The following is an 18,793-nucleotide window of genomic DNA, read 5'->3' as shown; positions in this document are numbered from 1 at the left end:
GAGAGGCTGGGACTCTGGCCACTGAGGCTGCATCTACCACAGGATGTCCATTTTCTAATAAAGCCAAATAAGAACCAACGGTGGCCCCATCATTCCATGGCCAAGCCCCCAGAAGTAGCAAAGCAATGCTCTGAATAATTCACAATAGTGAATGGCAGATAGAAATGCTCTGAGAGCTTACCTGCTTCACTTTCTTCTTGATTTCTTCCTCATTTCTTCTTGCAAAGTCAAATGATACATAAAAAGAACACCTCTTATTGATAAACATGTAAGCATCTATGGATACGTCTGTCAGATTCAATTACACTATTTAAGAAAGCAAGTTTACATTAAGACTGAGAGTCCATTTAATGCGTTATTTCTGGTGCATTTCTTTTTCCTGCCAAGAATGAGAATAAGACAGAAGATGCAAAATAATAAAACTGGGAGACTGGAGTATAGAATGCAAGATAGATACAAATCTACACATAATCCTAATGTGCTGAGAGATCTTCTTGACAAAGAAGATTTCATTCCAACGTGCTGCTCGTTTTGATGCAAACGTAGGATGTACCATGGCCCAGAAGCCTACAGCCTCAAGTGGGCCGAACGCAGTCATTGTGAGCTATTCTCTGTTAAGATTTCGATTTCAGAGTCAACATATGCCTTGGCAGCAATAATCGTTATGCTCAGTGCAGGTAAACCAAGGGAAAGGCCCTTTGGAAAAATACAAAATATTTACCTAGCAACTTCTAGTGAGCAACATGTGTGCTGCATATTGATGAGTGATAGCCTATGGTTGTGGAAAATTCACTACCAAAGAAAAACAAGCACGGCATATTACAGTGAGTCTACAACATGCCTTTCCTGCTCAGTACAAGAGAAATCTACTGCCTGGCAGATAATGAGCCTGACGGCCTAAGAGCAGTGATGTGGCAGGCTGCAGTTCTTCTTTTGCCCCCCAAATAAAAAGTAAAATAATAACACAGGTGAATATCCAGTGAAACTCCCGTCAGATTCAAAACTCGTCTTCAGAGCTGTCGGCTAAGAGCATGACTCGGTCTTGCATGCTGTTGAATTCTCTCTGCTGGAGAAAGAAAAACAGAAGAGCGTTAAACCCTTTCCACTGCAGAGCAAAACTGAAAAACAGGCCCCTTTAAAAGGCACCCCAACACACGCAGCCAAAGCCCAGCAGCTAATCCAAACCACTGGGCGTGTCAATACCATGCCTGCCTCATTAAGCCCTGTGTGCTTTATTAAGCAAATTGGAAAAGCGAGGCATGTTCTGAAGCGGATGAGGTTTTGCTGTTGTGGGCTCCATACCTTTCTTTTATGCCTTTTGAAGCCGTTTCTCCTTCGGCGATTCATAACCTTAATGCTGTAGAGCGCTCCCAAGATGAACAAGGCTCCGGCTATCCCGACCCCTACAGGAACCAGCATCCCAGACATGTAGCCAGCCTGCACAGAAAAGGAGACGCCCAGTAGGATGCTAAATAGACCACGGCCCTGGGTTTCTCATTTTTGCTCGATGGCAGCGGGTTTTTAAACACCTGGAATCCTCCTACTTGCTTTGTCATAAAATAGCACCTAGCATAAAGGCACGTTTTAGGGAGAAGGCAAGAGAGAGAAAGGTATGACTATTTTTGGAAAGTTCAAGTATTTAGAAGAAGTACTGAAATAAATCACCCAGACCTCATGGCACCTCCAGCTACTTGCTAATGCACATTTGTCAACATCAGGGTTTGGTGGCAGAAATATAATTTGTATTAAAGATGGGTCAGGTAAGCTTCTGAGAATGCCAAGACTATTAAAATGCTATAAGTCGGAAATATCAGCCTGAGATAAGCTCCAAGGGGGCTAAGGGGAGGGCCTTGACATTGGTGGTCTGCTGTCTCACAATCTCAGCTGCATTACAGTAAGAAAGGGAAAAGGAAGGATGCTAGATGTTGGGGCATAGACAGAAAAGACAAGGAGGGGAGAGGGTATGCACATAACATGGGATTTATATGAAAGGAAACATCTGCCCAGTGGACAAGACCAAAGTTGGGGCTTGGGAGGGAATTCTGCGCATCCCCAGAGAAGTGGCAGAGCAGGGTGCAAAGATCACTGTCATAACAGTAGCGCCTGCAAAAGAACCTGGAGGTAGCTGATATCTGGTGTGTCTCCAACGTCCCCAAGGTGTCACTATGGATACGCTGGTTCTAAGTGAGCAGCATGATGTCCACACATCCCCGGGCTTGGGTAAGTAGCTCCGGATCTTCCCAAGCTCAGGGTAAGGCCGTCATACTAAAGGTGCTCTCTGCATCTTGGCCAGTATGACACCTCAGGGCCTAGAGCATTATGTACTTACCTGGAGCCCTTTCACAGAGGAACATGAGACTGGTTTGCCTTTGAAGAAGGCCCCTGCTAGAAGCCTACCCAGACAAAATACATAAAACATTAAATTTTTAGACTTTAGGGGCGCCTGGCTGGCTCAGTCGTTGGGCGTCTGCCTTCGGCTCAGGTCATTGTCCCAGGGTCCTGGGATCGAGCCCCGCATCGGGCTCCCTGCTCAGCGGGAAGCCTGCTTCTCCCTCTCCCGCTCCCCCTGCTTGTGTTCCCTCTCTCGCTGTGTCTCTCTCTGTCAAATAAAATCTTTAAAAAAAAAATTTTTTTTAGACTTTAGATAGGCATTATTCGGGGGTGGGGGGAAACCCATGAGTCAGTTTGTTCATTTATTTGACTATTTCTAAAATTTCTAATACAGCACAAACTATTTCTAGTACCTTTCAGAATGAGCCAAAATCAGAGAAGGACAGAGAATAATGTTTTCTAAAAAGTGCTGAAGTATGCAGACTGTGATGCTTTCCCAACGTTTCCAAAAGTAAATCAAAGGAATACACGAGCCCTTTATAAAACTGCAGCTCCCTCTTGCACACAGACAGCTTACTAACTGGTTCCGTTTTCCGGAGTCTTGTGTTAAGAGCAGAATATGGAAATTTTTCCATTAATTTGAGAACAATAGCATTGTTCATCAGCATACTAAGTGTTTTTCTCCAAGAAACAAAGCCCAGTCACTTTTCAACAAATTAATATGCTTTGCAAAAACCCAAACTTTTTCTAAAGTCCTTCCAGATCTACTTAAGACTTATAAAACTGTAATTTTCCATATGGGAAAATACTGGTCAAGAGCAAAGTTTTGGAACTCTCATAAGAGCTGTGAATATATTTCTTTAAACCATCACTCCCAGTACATGGAAATGAATGTACATATTGAAATATGATCAATTTTAAGCCCTGTAGATTAGACTCTAAAGAGGTATACATTCAAAGGATGATACTTGAGCTATTGGAAGTTCAGCTTGGTCAATCTCTGTGTGGGTCTCCTCGTGCTGTGTAACTTCACCCACACCCAATAGCATGACTATTCCAAAATGTGTCACTCTTTCTCATACTTCTTATTTACACATTTAGATCTCTAGTTTCTAGAGCTTTAAATCATGCAGATTTCACCAAAATTCAATTAATATCTCTTTCTCCTCTCTTTTGTCCCCTCTTTTGTGTGTGTGTGTGTGTGTGTGTGTGATCTGCCTGTGCTTTGAAATTACACTTAAAAAATGGGATCCAAATAATCTCTCCTCTTCCAATATATTTTAACCATTCCTCTTTCAACACTAATGGAGAATAGGCTCTTCTTCTAGAATTGGTCATGACTTGGAGTGCCTGGGTGGCTCAGTCAGTTAAGCATCTGCCTTCGGCTCAAGTCATGATCCCAGGGTCCTGGGATCCAGCCCTGCGTCACATTTGCTCCCTGCTCAGTGGGGAGTCTCCTTGTTCCTCTGCCCCTCCCCCACCACTAATGCTCATGCTCCCTCTCTCATAAATAAATAAAATCTTAAAAAAAAAAAAGAATTTCCCATGACTTGTTTCCTACACAAATGAAAACAAATAAGACTCATGAACATATTTTCTAAGTTATAAACCCTGCCTAGTACCTCTTCTCTGTTCAGAATCATCAGACGTACATGTATCTCCACAGATAATACTCTGAGAAGGACATAGCTGCACCTGGGTATATTCCAAGTGAGAATGGGTAACTTGAATCTCATCATGAGGAAACACCCAATTAACCTAAAATGAAGACTATTCTATTTTTTTAAAGGACTATATTCTTTTAAAAGTCAGTGTCGGGAAAGACAAAAGATGGCTATAAAAACGTTCCAGAGTATAGGAAACTCATGAACCATGACAACTAAATGTGTTACATGACCCTAGACTAGATCCTACACTGGAGAAGAAAAGTGCTTTTAGAAAGATTATTCTGAGTCTGTTGAAAAAACTGAAATATGGATACCAGATCTGATAAAAAGTACTGTATCGTTAAATGTACTCAAGCTGATAGCTGCAGCATGTCTGCTAATGGAATATTCCCATTCATGGGAAATAAAGTTTTTGGAGTAAAAGCACCATATGGTATATGCAACTTTTCCTCAAATGGTAAAAAAAAAAAAAGAGGCAGAGATGGGCAGACAGACCAGCAAATGATAAACCAAATGGGGTAAAATGTTAAAAACAAGTGCACCTGGGTAAAAGGTATGGGGGCATTCTTTGTACTTATTCTTGTATCTCTTTTTTGTAAACCTGAAAATAGTTCCAAATAAAAAGTTTTGCACTTTTAAAATTGATTGTAAGTCAAAATACGACTAGATATAGTTGTTTTTAGTTTGTGTTTGTGTTGGGTTTTTGTTGGCTTTGTATTACATTCATGAGAAAGGTATTCTTCCTTCTTAGAATAACGTATTCATTCAGAAACATCTGTTTTCAAGAAAGGTATAAGAAAACCAAATGATATGCTGTACTGTCTCAAGTCTGCTGAGTTAAGACAGTGCCCTTATATTGCTTTGTAACAGTGGCTCTCAGACTTGAGCATCTATCAAAATCGCCTGCAAGACTTGTTGAAACAGATTGCTGGGCCCCGTTCCCAGAGTTTCTGACTCAGTAGGTATAGCGTGGGGCCCAAGAATTGCATTTCTAGCAAGCTCCCAGGTGATGCTGATGCTGCTGGTCCGGACCACACTTGAGAATCAGTGCTATGCAATATAGTCTGGATCATCCATTTTCTGGGTTATTTCCTAAAGCCAGAAGAAACAGAATGATCTTGGCGACATAACAACAGGGTTGGTGTTTACTACACAACTAAAGCTGCTATGCCTCTTCAATTTTGAGAAACATTTTAGATGTTGAAAAGACATATCAATAGGTAGCCAAGTTAGGATTTGCCTAACGAGCATCACTAACTTGGACATTAAGCCAGAAAGAAGAGTAATGATGGAATGAGTATAGGGACTGTCCCTCAATGGCCATTCACCTCTTCTTTCAGAGCAAGAGAACCTCCCATTTCAGCAGGGCGCACAGTAACGATCACTGCTCCCTGCCTTCTCTGCAGCTGGCTGTGACCATGTGATAAATCTCACTCAGAAGAGAAAACATTAGTGGCAGGTGCAGCTTCCCGACTTGCTCTTCAACAGGGGAGCACAGCCTTTATCCCCCACGTTTTGAGAATAAGAGTGCCTTTATCTTCCTTTTAAGGGGGAAGAGGTGTCTTCACCTTCCCTTATCCTCCTTCCCCTGGCTAGAACATGGACCTAGCTAAGCTGGAACTGCCATCCAGGACCTTGAGGTGACCTTGGCAATGAAGGTCACAAATGGTGGAACATCAAATACAAGGAGCCTGAGTCCCTGTCAGAGGGTTGCTCCCCATTAACCCTTGACTGCTACCTCCAGATTCATAAATGAGAGAAAAACTTCTATCTTGGTTAAGCCATTGTCATTGGGGTTCTCTGTCATTCATAGCTGATCTTAATCCTAGCTAATATAGAAAGACTAAACAACTGTAAAAGGAATAATTCAGAACTTTTTAAGTTTTTTAAGATTTTATTTATTTATTTGAGAAAAAGAGCATGCGTGCACAAGCAGGGGGAGGGGCAGAGGCAGAGGGAGAAACAGACTCCCCACTGAGCAGGGAGCCCGATGTGGGACTTGATCCCAGGACCCTGGGATCATGATCTGAGCCAAAGGCAGATGCTTAACCAACTGAGCCACCCAGGCACCCCCAGAACTTTTTAGAACATTATTCTTTCTAGAGCGAAATTAACTAACAGAAATACCAATATCAGGTACAATTGAATAATGCTAAACTGAGATGTCCTGGTTGGCCAAAGAGCCAGTTAAATAAATATTTAGTTTCCAGTTCTAAGGGATTCTGTGACTTTCATCAAAGAGGCAATAGTTTCGCTCTCAAATAGTTTCTGAAGATAATGACTAACAAGACTTTTATAGATGAGAGCCAACTAGCTAGCTAGCTAGACACATGAAGGAGGGAAGCAAGAGTGGAAGATACATATATGTACACACATATGTGTGGGTGCACATAAGAAGGCATGTCGCAGGTAAGTGTAGAATATTTTACACAACAGGGGAAGTGGGGATATGGGAAAGATTATAGTGAGTCCCTCCAAGAAAGTCAAAATATGAAGAAATAAGGCATCAAATAAGCCAAACACAGAATCTCAACTATTTTTCTTCTATTTTTTTTTAATTAAGACATACTGAAAAAATACTCCAGAAGAAAATAGAGAGAAGGCTGGAAAAACTCAAAATAATCCAGAAAACTAAGGTCACACATAAAATTATTTCTCTTGGTGAAAATGATAGCAAGAAGGTGCCAGGCCTTTGAGACAAGATAAGAAGGGTCTACAGAAATAGAAAATACAAACTTTCTAAGCTGCATAGATTTTTTTTTTTAATTGTGGCAAAGCTATCTATAGATACAGGTAAGAAATTTTGCAATATCCAACTTCAAAACTGGTGACATGTAAAAATTTATTCTCTTAAGGGTTTTCTGGTACACAATTTTACTCAGAGGATATTTTCTATAGAAACAATGATATATGGGTTCCTAAATTAATCTACCAAAGCCTATTTCCTTTTCATTGCATCCTATTTTCTTCTGAAAAATAACAAGAAGCACTACTAATGTAAGTGTGTTCAGTTCTTAACTTTTGAGCTTTATTTCCCCCAAATCCTGCTCAGTCCATCCGATCATACCTCCCTTAGACAACTGGACCTGTTACAGATACCAAAATGGCCTCCACTAACCTCAACATGCTTAAAATTTTTCAACATCACTTTTAATAAGTATGACCACAAAACAGTCTCATTTTAAAACCATCTATGCTAAATTTTACTGAGAAGCACAAAGATAGTGATGAGAATATAATCTTACAATTTTCATTGTAATTTATTCTTTAACAATAAGCTGCAGCAAAATAAACATTAATCATCCAAATACGGGGAGAACTGACTCCAAATAATAAAAAAGATATGAAATGCCATCAACAGAAGTATATGTTGGGACTGGTGATTTAAAGGTAACTCAATATGTGGCAATTGAAAAGATTTCCATTCACTAAACCCCCAGTTAAATCTGAGCTGGGTTATAGTAATGAGATCTGACAGGCTACAGCAAGGAATTCAGAATTCCATATTTTTATGAGTAATTCCAGCTTAAAATTCTAAGGTAACCAAAAAATGTAAACTTGGAGAGAGTTGAAAATCAAAAGAAAATGAAAAACAGGAACCTGGAAGGAAGTTAATATTGTCAATCACAGACATAGATGGCAGAATTAACACAAGAGAGAAATATTTTTCTATTGTTGGCCATTCCAGGCAAGTCAGCCCTTTGTCACCCAGTATGTAGTAGCACTATGAGAGACTACATAAAAGTTGATCTAAGGAGAGTGCTCAGGTGTCCAGGTGTTTTTACTCCAAACCACCCCCACTGTGGTTTAAGGATGCTCTTTCTTTTTTTTTTTTTTTTAAAGATTTTTATTTATTTATTTGAGAGAGAGAGAATGAGAGACAGAGAGCATGAGAGGGAGGAGGGTCAGAGAGAGAAGCAGACTCCCCGCCAAGCAGTGAGCCCGATGCGGGACTCGATCCCGGGACTCCAGGATCATGACCTGAGCCGAAGGCAGTCGCTTAACCAACTGAGCCACCCAGGTGCCCCTAAGGATGCTCTTTCCATCCCAAACTTTTATTCTTAACTCAAGTCCATCAATTTTTGCCGGTGGGTCAGAAGAATCAATGCTTTCCAAAATCCAAGGTATTTCTTCCTCATACAGAGGGTCAGGCTTACAAGAACTTGGCATTGGGTTTTTGGCACTGGGACAAGAAATAGCCAATAAATTGTGATTACACTGCTGATCCCTAGAAGAAACTCCACCTTGATATGTCAAGGATATTTTCCCGCTGAGCATAGTAGATAATGCCTTCATAAGAAGGAATGGCGCTCCAAAGAATAAGGTTCCCTGTGTTAATCAAGAAGGAACTTAAAGGGAAGGTCTTCCTTCTTGTTGGGCACCCGGAAGTGGCCTTGCATCTTTGCACAGATAACCAGAATCAGAATGATGAATTAAGGCTCCATTACTCTGAAGATCTTTTATTTGACAAAGCCATGCCCTTTAAGATAAATCCAAAGGAAGAAAATACTTCTCTTACCTTGTCTTTTAGTTTTTCCATCCAGCTTCTCACTAGGGAAAATAAGAGAATAAAATGTAAATATCCATCTTCTTACTTATATTTCATTGAGTTAATTCGATAACCTACATTTCATGGTATTAAGTTAATTTGATACACTGGTTTTATTGTATGAAATGTAGTGAAAGGGTCAACAGTATTAACAGTAATAATGACAGCATGAGTCTTGTTTTTATTCTCATTTGTTTAAAAATGTAACAGAAAGCACAAACATATCCCTCATATCATCATTAGGTGAACAGAGAATATTTTTTATTTGTTAAACGTATTTGTATTACTATTTAATGCTTTGGGGGAGGTCTGGGTAAGGAGATAGGAAATCACCTTTAAAGAATCAAGTTCATTCCCAACCCATGTACCATCAAATAAATAAATAAACTAATCAATTAATTTATTAATTAATTACCAAGTTCATTTCTTATCTGACATTTTCTCCTTAACGTTACTCATCTTTCTCAGTTTTTAAGCTCAGTGGGTATTCTGCACTTGCATCAATATCCCAGCAAAGTAAGGTAGGAAGGGACAATGGGCACTGGCTCCAAAGAGAAGCATTTGCATCCACAGTTGAAGAAAAAATTTTGACCAAAGGCAAAAAGAGGAAGTATTTCTGAAATACATATAGCTTATAAACTGTACCATTCCATCACAATACAACCACTATTAAAAAATAAAGGTAATAATCAAGTAACAGTTTAAAAAGCCACCGAAAAGGCCTACATCAACCCTGAAGTGTTAAGTAGACCATTATTACAACCATTTGGAAGTACATATGCTGAGAACAGAACAAGTATCATTCAAAATGAAAACATGTGTTAGAATGGCCATGGGTTTTTTTCTTTTCTTCTTTTTTTTCTTATTTAAATTTTAGTTAGTTAACATATAAGGCAATATTGGTTTTAGGAGTAGAATTCAGTGATTCATCACTTACATACATCACCCTGGGCTCATCACAAGTGCCCTCTTCAATACCCATCAGCCATCTAGCCCATCCCCCACCCATCTCCCTCCATCAACCCTCAGTTTGTTCTGTATCATTAAGAGTCTCTTATGGTTTGGGGCACTTGGGTGGCTCAGTCAGTTAAGTGTCCAACTCTTGATTTTGGCTCAGGCCATGGTCTCATGGTCGTGAGATCAAGCCCTGAGTTGGCTCTGCGCTGAGCATGAAGTCTGCTTAAGATTCTCCCTCTGCCTCTCCCACTCTCTCTCACTCTAAAAAAAAAAAAAGAGTCTCTTATGGTTTGTAGGGCCATATTAAGGATAGTTTGAAGTTAGTAATGGGGTTCTTCATCCTTAATTGCCTTTTAAAGTTATAATAATGATTCAGCGTTGAATAAAAATTCTATTTTGAAAAGCATGGAAAAGGAAAAAAGAAGACAAATATTATCAAAGAAATTAGTAAGCCAACAAAAACCTTTCAAGATTTCCTTAAATTTCCTTTCCTGTCCAGGAGCTTCAACAGATAGGAAGAAAGGACACAGAGTGGCAGACTAGAAACACCTCCCAAAAAGTGTAGACAAGGGATTGGCAAACTTTTCTTGTAAAGAGCCAAATAGTAAACATTTTAAGCTTTGCAGGCCATACAATCTCTGTCACAACTACTCAACTCTGCTATTGCAGTGTGAAAGCACTCATAGTGCATAAATTAATGGGTTTTGGCTATATTCCAATAAATGTTAGTTATGGACATTGACCTTTGAATTTCATGTAATTTTCATAGGTCACAAATATCTTTCTTTTGATTTTTTTCAACCATATTAAAATGTAAAAGACATTCTTCGTTCATGGGCCATACAAAAATGGGTAGCAGGCCAGATGGGTGGGTCCACGGGTCACAGTGGGATGACCCCTGACACAGACAGTTGGGTCTCCATTTACAGTCTGACTCTAGTAATAACATATTGACAGGAGTGATGCCAGCCCACAGGTGCACATGGCTTGACCCCTGACAGAGCAGGTTTGAATCTACTGCATCACTTGATCAGCAAACCAAAAACAAACATGAGAGTGAGGGAAGATTATGCTCCAGGAAAAGATGGGGAAACTGAGACTCAGAGAAGCTAAGAGACTTGCCCATGGTTAACCAGGGAGTAAAGAGTCACTGGAATTCCAACCACTATCTGATTTAACAACCTACAGGAATAATACTTCTTAACTACCCATTTCTTTTGGTGATACCCCCACTCTCCTGCTCTCTCAGGTTGAAAATGTGGAGCTACCCTCCTTGGGCTCTTCTTTTTTTAATTTTTTTATTGTTATGTTAATCACCATACATTACATCATTAGTTTTTGATGTAGTGTTCCATGATTCATTAGTGCTCCATGCAGAACATGCCCTCTTTAATATCCATCACCAGGCTAACCCATCCTCCCACCCCCCTCCCCTCTAGAACCCTCAGTTTGTTTTTCAGAGTCCATCATCTCTCATGGTTCGTCCCCCTCCGATTTCCCCCCTTCATTCTTCCCTTCCTGCTATCTTCTTCTTTTTTTTTTTCTTAACATATATTGCATTATTTGTTTCAGAGGTACAGATCTGTGATTCAACAGTCTTGCACAATTCACAGTACTCACCATAGCACATACCCTCCCCAATGTCTATCACCCAGCCACCCCATCCCTCCCACCTGCCCCCACTCCAGCAACCCTCAGTTTGTTTCCTGAGATTAAGAATTCCTCATATCAGTGAGGTCCTATGATACATGTCTTTCTCTGTTTGACTTATTTCACTCAGCATAATACCTTTCAGTTCCATCCACGTCGTTGCAAATGGCAAGATCTCATTCCTTTTGATGGCTGCATAATATTCCATTGTATATATATACCACCTCTTCTTTATCCATTCATCTGTCGATGGACATCTTGGCTCTTTCCACAGTTTGGCTATTGTGGACATTGCTGCTATAAACATCGGGGTGCACGTACCCCTTCGGATCCCTACATTTGTATCTTTGGGGTAAATACCTAGTAGTGCAATTGCTGGATTGTACAGTAGCTCTATTTTCAACTTTTTGAGGAACCTCCATCCTGTTTTCCAGAGTGGTTGCACCAGCTCGCGTTCCCACCAACAGTGTAGGAGGGTTCCCCTTTCTCCGCATCCCCGCCAACATCTGTCGTTTCCTGCCTTGTTAATTTTACACATTCTGACTGGTGTGAGGTGGTATCTCATTGAGGTTTTGATTTGGATTTCCCTGATGCCAAGCGATGTTGAGTACTTTTTCATGTGTCTGTTGGCCATTTGGATGTCTTCTTTGGAAAAATGTCTGTTCATGTCTTCTGCCCATTTCTTGATTGGATTTTTTGTTCTTTGGGTGTTGAGTTTGGTAAGTTCTTTATAGATTTTGGATACTAGCCCTTTATCTGATATGTCATTTGCAAATATCTTCTTCCATTCTGTCGGTTGTCTTTTGGTTTTGTTGACTGCTTCTTTTGCTGTGCAGAAGCTTTTTATCTTGATGAAGTCCCAATAGTTCATTTTTGCCCTTGCTTCCCTTGCCTTTGGCGATGTTTCTAGGAAGAAGTTGCTGCGGCTGAGGTCAAAGAGGTTGCTGCCTGTGTTCTCCTTTAGGATTTTGATGGACTCCTGTCTCACATTTAGGTCTTTCAACATTTTGAGTCTATTTTTGTGTGTGGTGTAAGGAAATTGTCCAGTTTCATTCTTCTGCATGTGGCTGTCCAATTTTCCCAACACCATTTGTTGAAGAGACTTTTTTCCTTTTTTTTTTTTTTAAAGATTTTATTTATTTATTTGACACAGAGAGAGAGAACAAGTAGGCAGAGAGGCAGGCAGAGAGAGAGGGAGAAGCAGGCTCCCCGCCGAGCAGGGAGCCCGATGCGGGGCTCGATCCCAGGACCCTGGGATCATGACCTGAGCCGAAGGCAGCCGCTTAACCAACTGAGCCACCCAGGTGCCCCGAGACTGTCTTTTTTCCATTGAACATTCTTTCCTGTTTTGTCGAAGATTAGTTGACCAGAGAGTTGAGGGTCCATTTCTGGGCTCTCTATTCTGTTCCACTGATCTATGTGTCTGTTTTTGTGCCAGTACCATACTGTCTTGATGATGACAGCTTTGTAATAGAGCTGGAAGTCCGGAATTGTGATGCCGCCAGCTTTGCCTTGCTTTTTCAACATTCCTCTGGCTATTCGGGGTCTTCTCTGGTTCCATACAAATTTTAGGATTATTTGTTCCATTTCTTTGAAAAAAGTGAATGGTATTTTGATGGGGATTGCATTGAATGTGTAGATTGCTCTGGGTAGCATTGACATCTTCACAATATTTGTTCTTCCAATCCATGAGCATGGAACGTTTTTCCATTTCTTTGTGTCTTCCTCAATTTGCTTCATGAGTATTTTATAGTTTTCTGAGTACAGATTCTTTGCCTCTTTGGTTAGATTTATTTCTAGGTATCTTATGGTTTTGGGTGCAGTTGTAAATGGGATCGACTCCTTCATTTCTCTTTCTTCTGTCTTGTTGTTGGTGTATAGGAATGCCACTGATTTCTGTGCATTGATTTTATATCCTGCCACTTTACTGAATTCCTGTATGAGTTCTAGCAGTTTTGGGGTGGAGTCTTTGGGGTTTTCCACATAAAGTATCATATCATCTGCAAAGAGTGAGAGTTTGACTTCTTATTTGCTGATTTGGATGTCTTTGATTTCTTTTTGTTGTCTGATTGCTGTGGCTAGGACTTCTAATACTATATTGAATAGCAGTGGTGATAGTGGACTTCCCTGCTGCGTTCCTGACCTTAGGGGGAAAGCTCTCAGTTTTTCCCCATTGAGAATGATATTCGCTGTGGGTTTTTCATAGATGGTTTTTATGATATTGAGGTATGTACCCTCTATCCCTATACTCTGAAGAGTTTTGATCAAGAAAGGATGCTGTACTTTGTCAAATGCTTTTTCTGCATCTATTGAGAGGATCATATGATTCTTGTTCTTTCTTTTGTTAATGTATTGTATCACATTGACTGATTTGCGGATGTTGAACCAAACTTGCAGCCCAGGGATAAATCCCACTTGGTCATGGTGAATAATCCTTTTAATGTACTGTTGGATCCTATTGGCTAGTATTTTGGTGAGAATTTTTGCATCCATGTTCATCAAGGATATTGGTCTGTAATTCTCCTTTTTGATGGGGTCTTTGTCTGGTTTGGGGATCAAGGTAATGGTGGCCTCATAAAACGAGTTTGGAAGTTTTCCTTCCATTTCTATTTTTTGGAACAGTTTCAGAAGAATAGGTATTAATTCTTCTTGAAATGTTTAGTAGAATTCCCCTGGGAAGCCATCTGGCCCTGGGCTTTTTTTTTTGGGGGGAGATTTTTGATGACTGCTTCAATTCCCTTAGTGGTTATAGGTCTGTTCAGGTTTTCTATTTCTTCCTGATTCAGTTTTGGTAGTTGATACATCTCTAGGAATGCACCCATTTCTTCCAGATTATCTAATTTGCTGGTGTAGAGTTGCTCATAATACGTTCTTATCATTGTTTGTATTTCTTTGGTGTTGGTTTTGATCTCTCCTCTTTCAGTCATGATTTTGTTGATTTGGGTCATTTCTCTTTTCTTTTTGATAAGTCTGGCCAGGGGTTTATCAATCTTGTTAATTCTTTCAAAGAACCAGCTCCTCGTTTCGTTGATCTGTTCTACTGTTCTTTTGGTTTCTATTTCATTGATTTCTGCTCTGATCTTTATGATTTCTCTTCTCTGCTGGGTTTAGGCTTTATTTGCTATTCTTTCTCCAGCTCCTTTAGGTGTAGGGTTAGGTTGTGTACTTGAGACCATTCATGTTTCTTGAGGAAGGCTTGTATTGCTATATATTTTCCTCTTAGGACTGCCTTTGCTGCATCCCAAAGATTTTGAACAGTTGTGTTTTCATTTTCATTCCTTGGGCTCTTCTATCTCCTTCAGTCCCTGGCTTCAATCTCTTATGTCAAGATCTTGGCAAGGCCTCTCAGCTTTGTCCTTCTTTCATTAATCCTTCTGTCTCCACTGGGATTCAGATAAAGATAGTGGTGTACAATCAAGATATGACCAGTCATGGGAAGGTCAAAGGAAGAAAGCACAGGAACCTTAGAAATGAGCCTAGGGGTTAGTGGCTCCATGGAGAAGTGAAATCACTTCACTTCTTCGCTGAGCAACTCTGGAGAAATTATTGAACCTCTGGGACCCTCAGTTTCCTTATATGTAAAATGACTGTGGTAACACCTGTCTTGCAAGATGTTGTGAGGACTAAAAATAACATGGGCCATGTGTTTAGGACAGTATTTGGTGTAGAGAAATAATAAAACAAAAACAAGAAACCTGGGACAGAAGGAGACAAAGACAAGTGAGTCATGAATATTTCAACATGTTTGAACTAAGCCCAAGACATAAACTGAAATTCAGGCAAGAGAATGCTTCCAATTCATTGATTCATTCAACAAATACTTATTACGCACATTGTGTTGGCCAGGCACTGTGCTCTACACTGGAGTCAGCAGAAGGTATGGGGCCTAATTCCAGTGAGGAAAGGAAGAGGCCATAGGGTCTATGAGAAGTGAATAACAAGCAGCAGTGCAGGGACAGAGAGTGAAGGACAGAGCAAGAAAGCCAATTACTGGGCCCAAGGCAGAATGCCAACCTGTGAAGCAAGATGCTCGGAATCAGGAAATAGGATGTATATCATATAATAAGTAAAACAAAACCAAGGTAGAAATGGGAAAATGTGAGCACTTTGTGGAAGGGGTGAAAAGGGCCAGATGACTGCCTGTGGATGGCAGGGTGAGGGCAGCTCCAAGAATAGGGAAAGGAGGCAGAGATCCAGCCAGGGTCTGAGGCACCAACAGGCTCTTGAACTATAGGAAGTTCACTGTCAAGAGAAACAATTTAGGGGCACCTGGGTGGCTCAGTTGGTTGAGCGTCTGCCTTCGGCTCAGGTCATGATCCTGGGATCCTGGGATTGAGTCCTACATCAGGCTCCTGCTCAGCAGGGAGTCTGCTTCACCCTCTCCCTCTGCCCCTCCCCCTTCTCATTCTCTCTCTCTCTCTCTCTCAAATAAATAAATAAAATATTTATTTTTTTATATATATATTTTTATTGTGTTATGTTAGTCACCATACAGTATGTCATTAGTTTTTTTTTTTTTAAGATTTTATTTATTTATTTGACAGAGACAGAGATAGCGAGAACAGGAACACAAGCAGTGGGAGTGGGAGAGGGAGAGCAGGCTTCCCGCCAAGGAGGGAACCCGATGTGGGACTCGATCCTAGGACCCTGGGATCATGACCTGAGCCGAAGGCAGATGCTTAACGACTGAGCTACCCAGGCGCCCTGTCATTAGTTTTTGATGTAGTGTTCCATGATTCATTGTTTGTGTAAATAAAATCTTTAAAAAGAGAGAGAGAAAGAAATGGTTTAGTGGCGCTTAGGTGGCTCAGTGGGTTGGGTTTCAGACTCTTGATTTTGGCTCAGGTCATGAACTCAGAGTCATGGGATAGAGTCCTGCATGGGGTTCCATGCCCAGCAGGGAGTCTGCTTCCTCCTTCTCCCTCTCCATCTGCCCCTCCCCCAGCTCACGTGTGCGCACACTCACACATTCTCTCTCTCTCTCAAATGAATAAATAAATCTTTTAAAAACAAAAAAAGAGAAACAGTTTAACTTAGGACTTATCAAGCCAGGTGTCACTGGTTAATTGTCTTTATCTTAGGTTCCTAGAGTAAATTTCATAGAATCCTGCTTTGGATGATTCTCTAAGGCAGTACTTCTCCACTGGGGGAGGCAATGCACATCAGAATAGGATGCGTGTCTATGTATAGGGAGTTTGAAAGAGCACATTCAATGGGTCTGATTCCTTAGTTGACAACACAAACTACAAAAAAAAGCTGGGCAAAATCTTCTCAGTGAGTGAGATCAGTGATACACAGAAGATAATGAGATAGTATTTGGGGAGCAAGGGTCTAGAAAGATTGAGAAAGCACTGTTCTTTAAAATAGGCAAGCTTGGTTGTATTTCTCCAACTAAGATCATGAGACCCCTGAGGGTTACTACACCTTGTGCTTCTCAGGCATCTGCCAGAGTCCTTCACCTGGTATCAGACACTCCGGTGCTTAATAAATATTTCTTCCTTCTTTCAGTGAATATATATTAATTTTAAGTGAGTTCATAATTTTTGAGTAAGTATGATTCTTTTCTCATGAGGATCCTATAAACTGTTTCAACAAAATGTACGAGGCAGTGTCAAAATAAATTTTACACAATGATCATTTTTAAACTTAAGGAATAAAAACTGATAAAGGCAGGCAAAAGCAAGACAAGAAAAAAAGAGAAAAGATCGTAAAGAGGAGAATCAGCACTGTAATTTTTTAAAAATAGAGAAACATCACACTGACAAGAGGAGTATGAGCTGATATAACTTTTCAGAGATGTGAGGAGGGATTTGCAATCTATCTTAAAAGTTTTTTACAGGTTTAATTTTTTTTAATCCGAAGTTCCAATTGTGAGAGAAATGTATTTTAAACAATTAATCATGGATATGCACAAAAGGTTTTGTTAAATGCTGCTTACTGTAAAGTTATTTAAAATGGAAAAGAACAGGGGCACCTGGGTGGCTCAGGCATAGGCCTCTGCCTTTGGCTCAGGTCATGATCCTGGGGTATTGGGATCGAGCCCCACATAGGGCTCCCTGCTCGGCGGGAAGCCTGCTTCTCTGTCTCCCACTCCCCCTGCTTGTGTTCCCTCTCTCACTGTGTCTCTCTCTGTCAAATAAATAAATAAAATCTTTAAAAAAAATAAAAATAAAATGGAATAGAACACGTAAACAACATCAATATCCAACCATAGTGGATTGGTTTAAACACTCAAAGGAAAACAATATCTTAGGTTATATCTACAGGGTGGTATATTATACAAAAATTTAAATTATTTCAAGAAAGAGGTGCCTAAGTGGCTTAGTCGGTTAAGCATCTGCTTTCGGCTCAGGTCATGATCCCAGGGTCCTGGGACCGAGCCCCGCATCGGGCTCCCTGCTTAGTGGGGAGCCTGTTTGTCTCTCTCCCTCTGTCCGCCGCTCCCCCTGCTTGTGTGCGCTCTCTCTCTCTCTCAAATAAATAAATAAAATCTTAAATAAATAAATAAATAATTTCAAGAAAAATACTTGGTATTTTACAAATGAAAAAATAGGGTATATAAAACATGAGCTCAAGTTTTGTGGATAAAAATATTATGTATATAATTGGGATAACATACATCTAAGTGTCAACTGAATTCATCAGTAGGTTGTAAAATTATGGTTAATTTCCTTTAATCCCTGTATTCTTAGAATTTTCCAAATTATTTATAATTCCTTACTACTTTTAAAATAAAAGAACCCCAGAAAATTCTATAGACCTTTGCAAACGGAGATTAATGGTGGATTGCTGACAGTGAGAAACACAAGGAGTTGGGTCCCTTCCACTTGGATAATTCCTTAGCCCACAGCTATCGATTCATTCTAATCCCACTGATTCTGGTTTGTTTCATTTCTTGAAATTTTATTTAATGCAAGTCTGAAAGCACAGGAATATAATGACGCCTCTGGTCTCCTTCTAGCAAGCAGAAAGGTACAAAGAAAACAAGAGAACATGAATTGTTAAAAGCAGGTTCTCCCTGAAGATATTTGGAAATGATATATCCAACAAGGGATTAATATCCAAATGTATAAAGAACTTATACAACTCAACACCACAATAAAACCCAAATAATCCAATGAAAAGGGGGCAGAAGACCTCAATAGACATTTTTCCAAAAAAGACATACAAGTGGCAAACAGACACAAGACAAGATGCTCAACATCACTCATCATCAGAGAAATGCAAATCAAAACCACAATGAGAGATCACCTCTCACCTGTCAGAATGGCTAGAATCAAAAAGACAAGAAATAACAAGTGTTGGCAAGGATGTGGAGAAAAAGGAACCCCTTTTTTAAACCCCGTGCACTGTTGGTGGGAATGTAAAGTGGCATAACAACTATGGAAAACAGTATAGAGGCTCCTTGAAAAATTAAAAATAGAAATCCCATATGCTCCAGTAATTCCACTACTGGTTATTTACCCAAACTAAAACACTAACTTGAAAAGATACATGCACCCCTATGTTTATTGCAGCATTATTTACAATAGCTAAGATATGGAAGCAACCCAAGTGTCCACTGACTGATGAATGGATCAGGAAGATGTGAGATAGATATAGATATAGATATAGATATAGATATAGATATAGATATAGA

At 40.1% G+C, this 18,793-nt stretch overlaps 1 protein-coding gene across 3 annotated transcripts in view; it reads right to left on the bottom strand.

Annotated features, from left to right (window-relative positions):
* Positions 1–384: 384 nt before the first annotated feature.
* The window catches only part of ARMH4 (armadillo like helical domain containing 4), a 228,843-nt gene continuing 210,434 nt past the window's right edge, over positions 385–18,793 (bottom strand). For all 3 annotated transcript variants that reach the window (XM_034992671.1, XM_034992673.1, XM_034992672.1), the window contains 3 exons: positions 8,518–8,549; positions 1,303–1,437; positions 385–1,066 (listed from right to left, as the gene is read on the bottom strand). In XM_034992671.1, the coding sequence (XP_034848562.1) occupies positions 998–1,066; positions 1,303–1,437; positions 8,518–8,549 (236 nt within the window). In that variant the 3' untranslated portion in view covers positions 385–997. The remainder of the gene's footprint in view (positions 1,067–1,302; positions 1,438–8,517; positions 8,550–18,793) is intronic.

Source organism: Mirounga leonina, unplaced genomic scaffold (assembly GCF_011800145.1).
Source record: "Mirounga leonina isolate KUSES-001 unplaced genomic scaffold, KU_Mleo_1.0 Mir_82, whole genome shotgun sequence".
NCBI classification, from domain to species: Eukaryota; Metazoa; Chordata; class Mammalia; order Carnivora; family Phocidae; genus Mirounga; species Mirounga leonina.
This window is presented reverse-complemented; position numbering and strand designations above follow the sequence as displayed.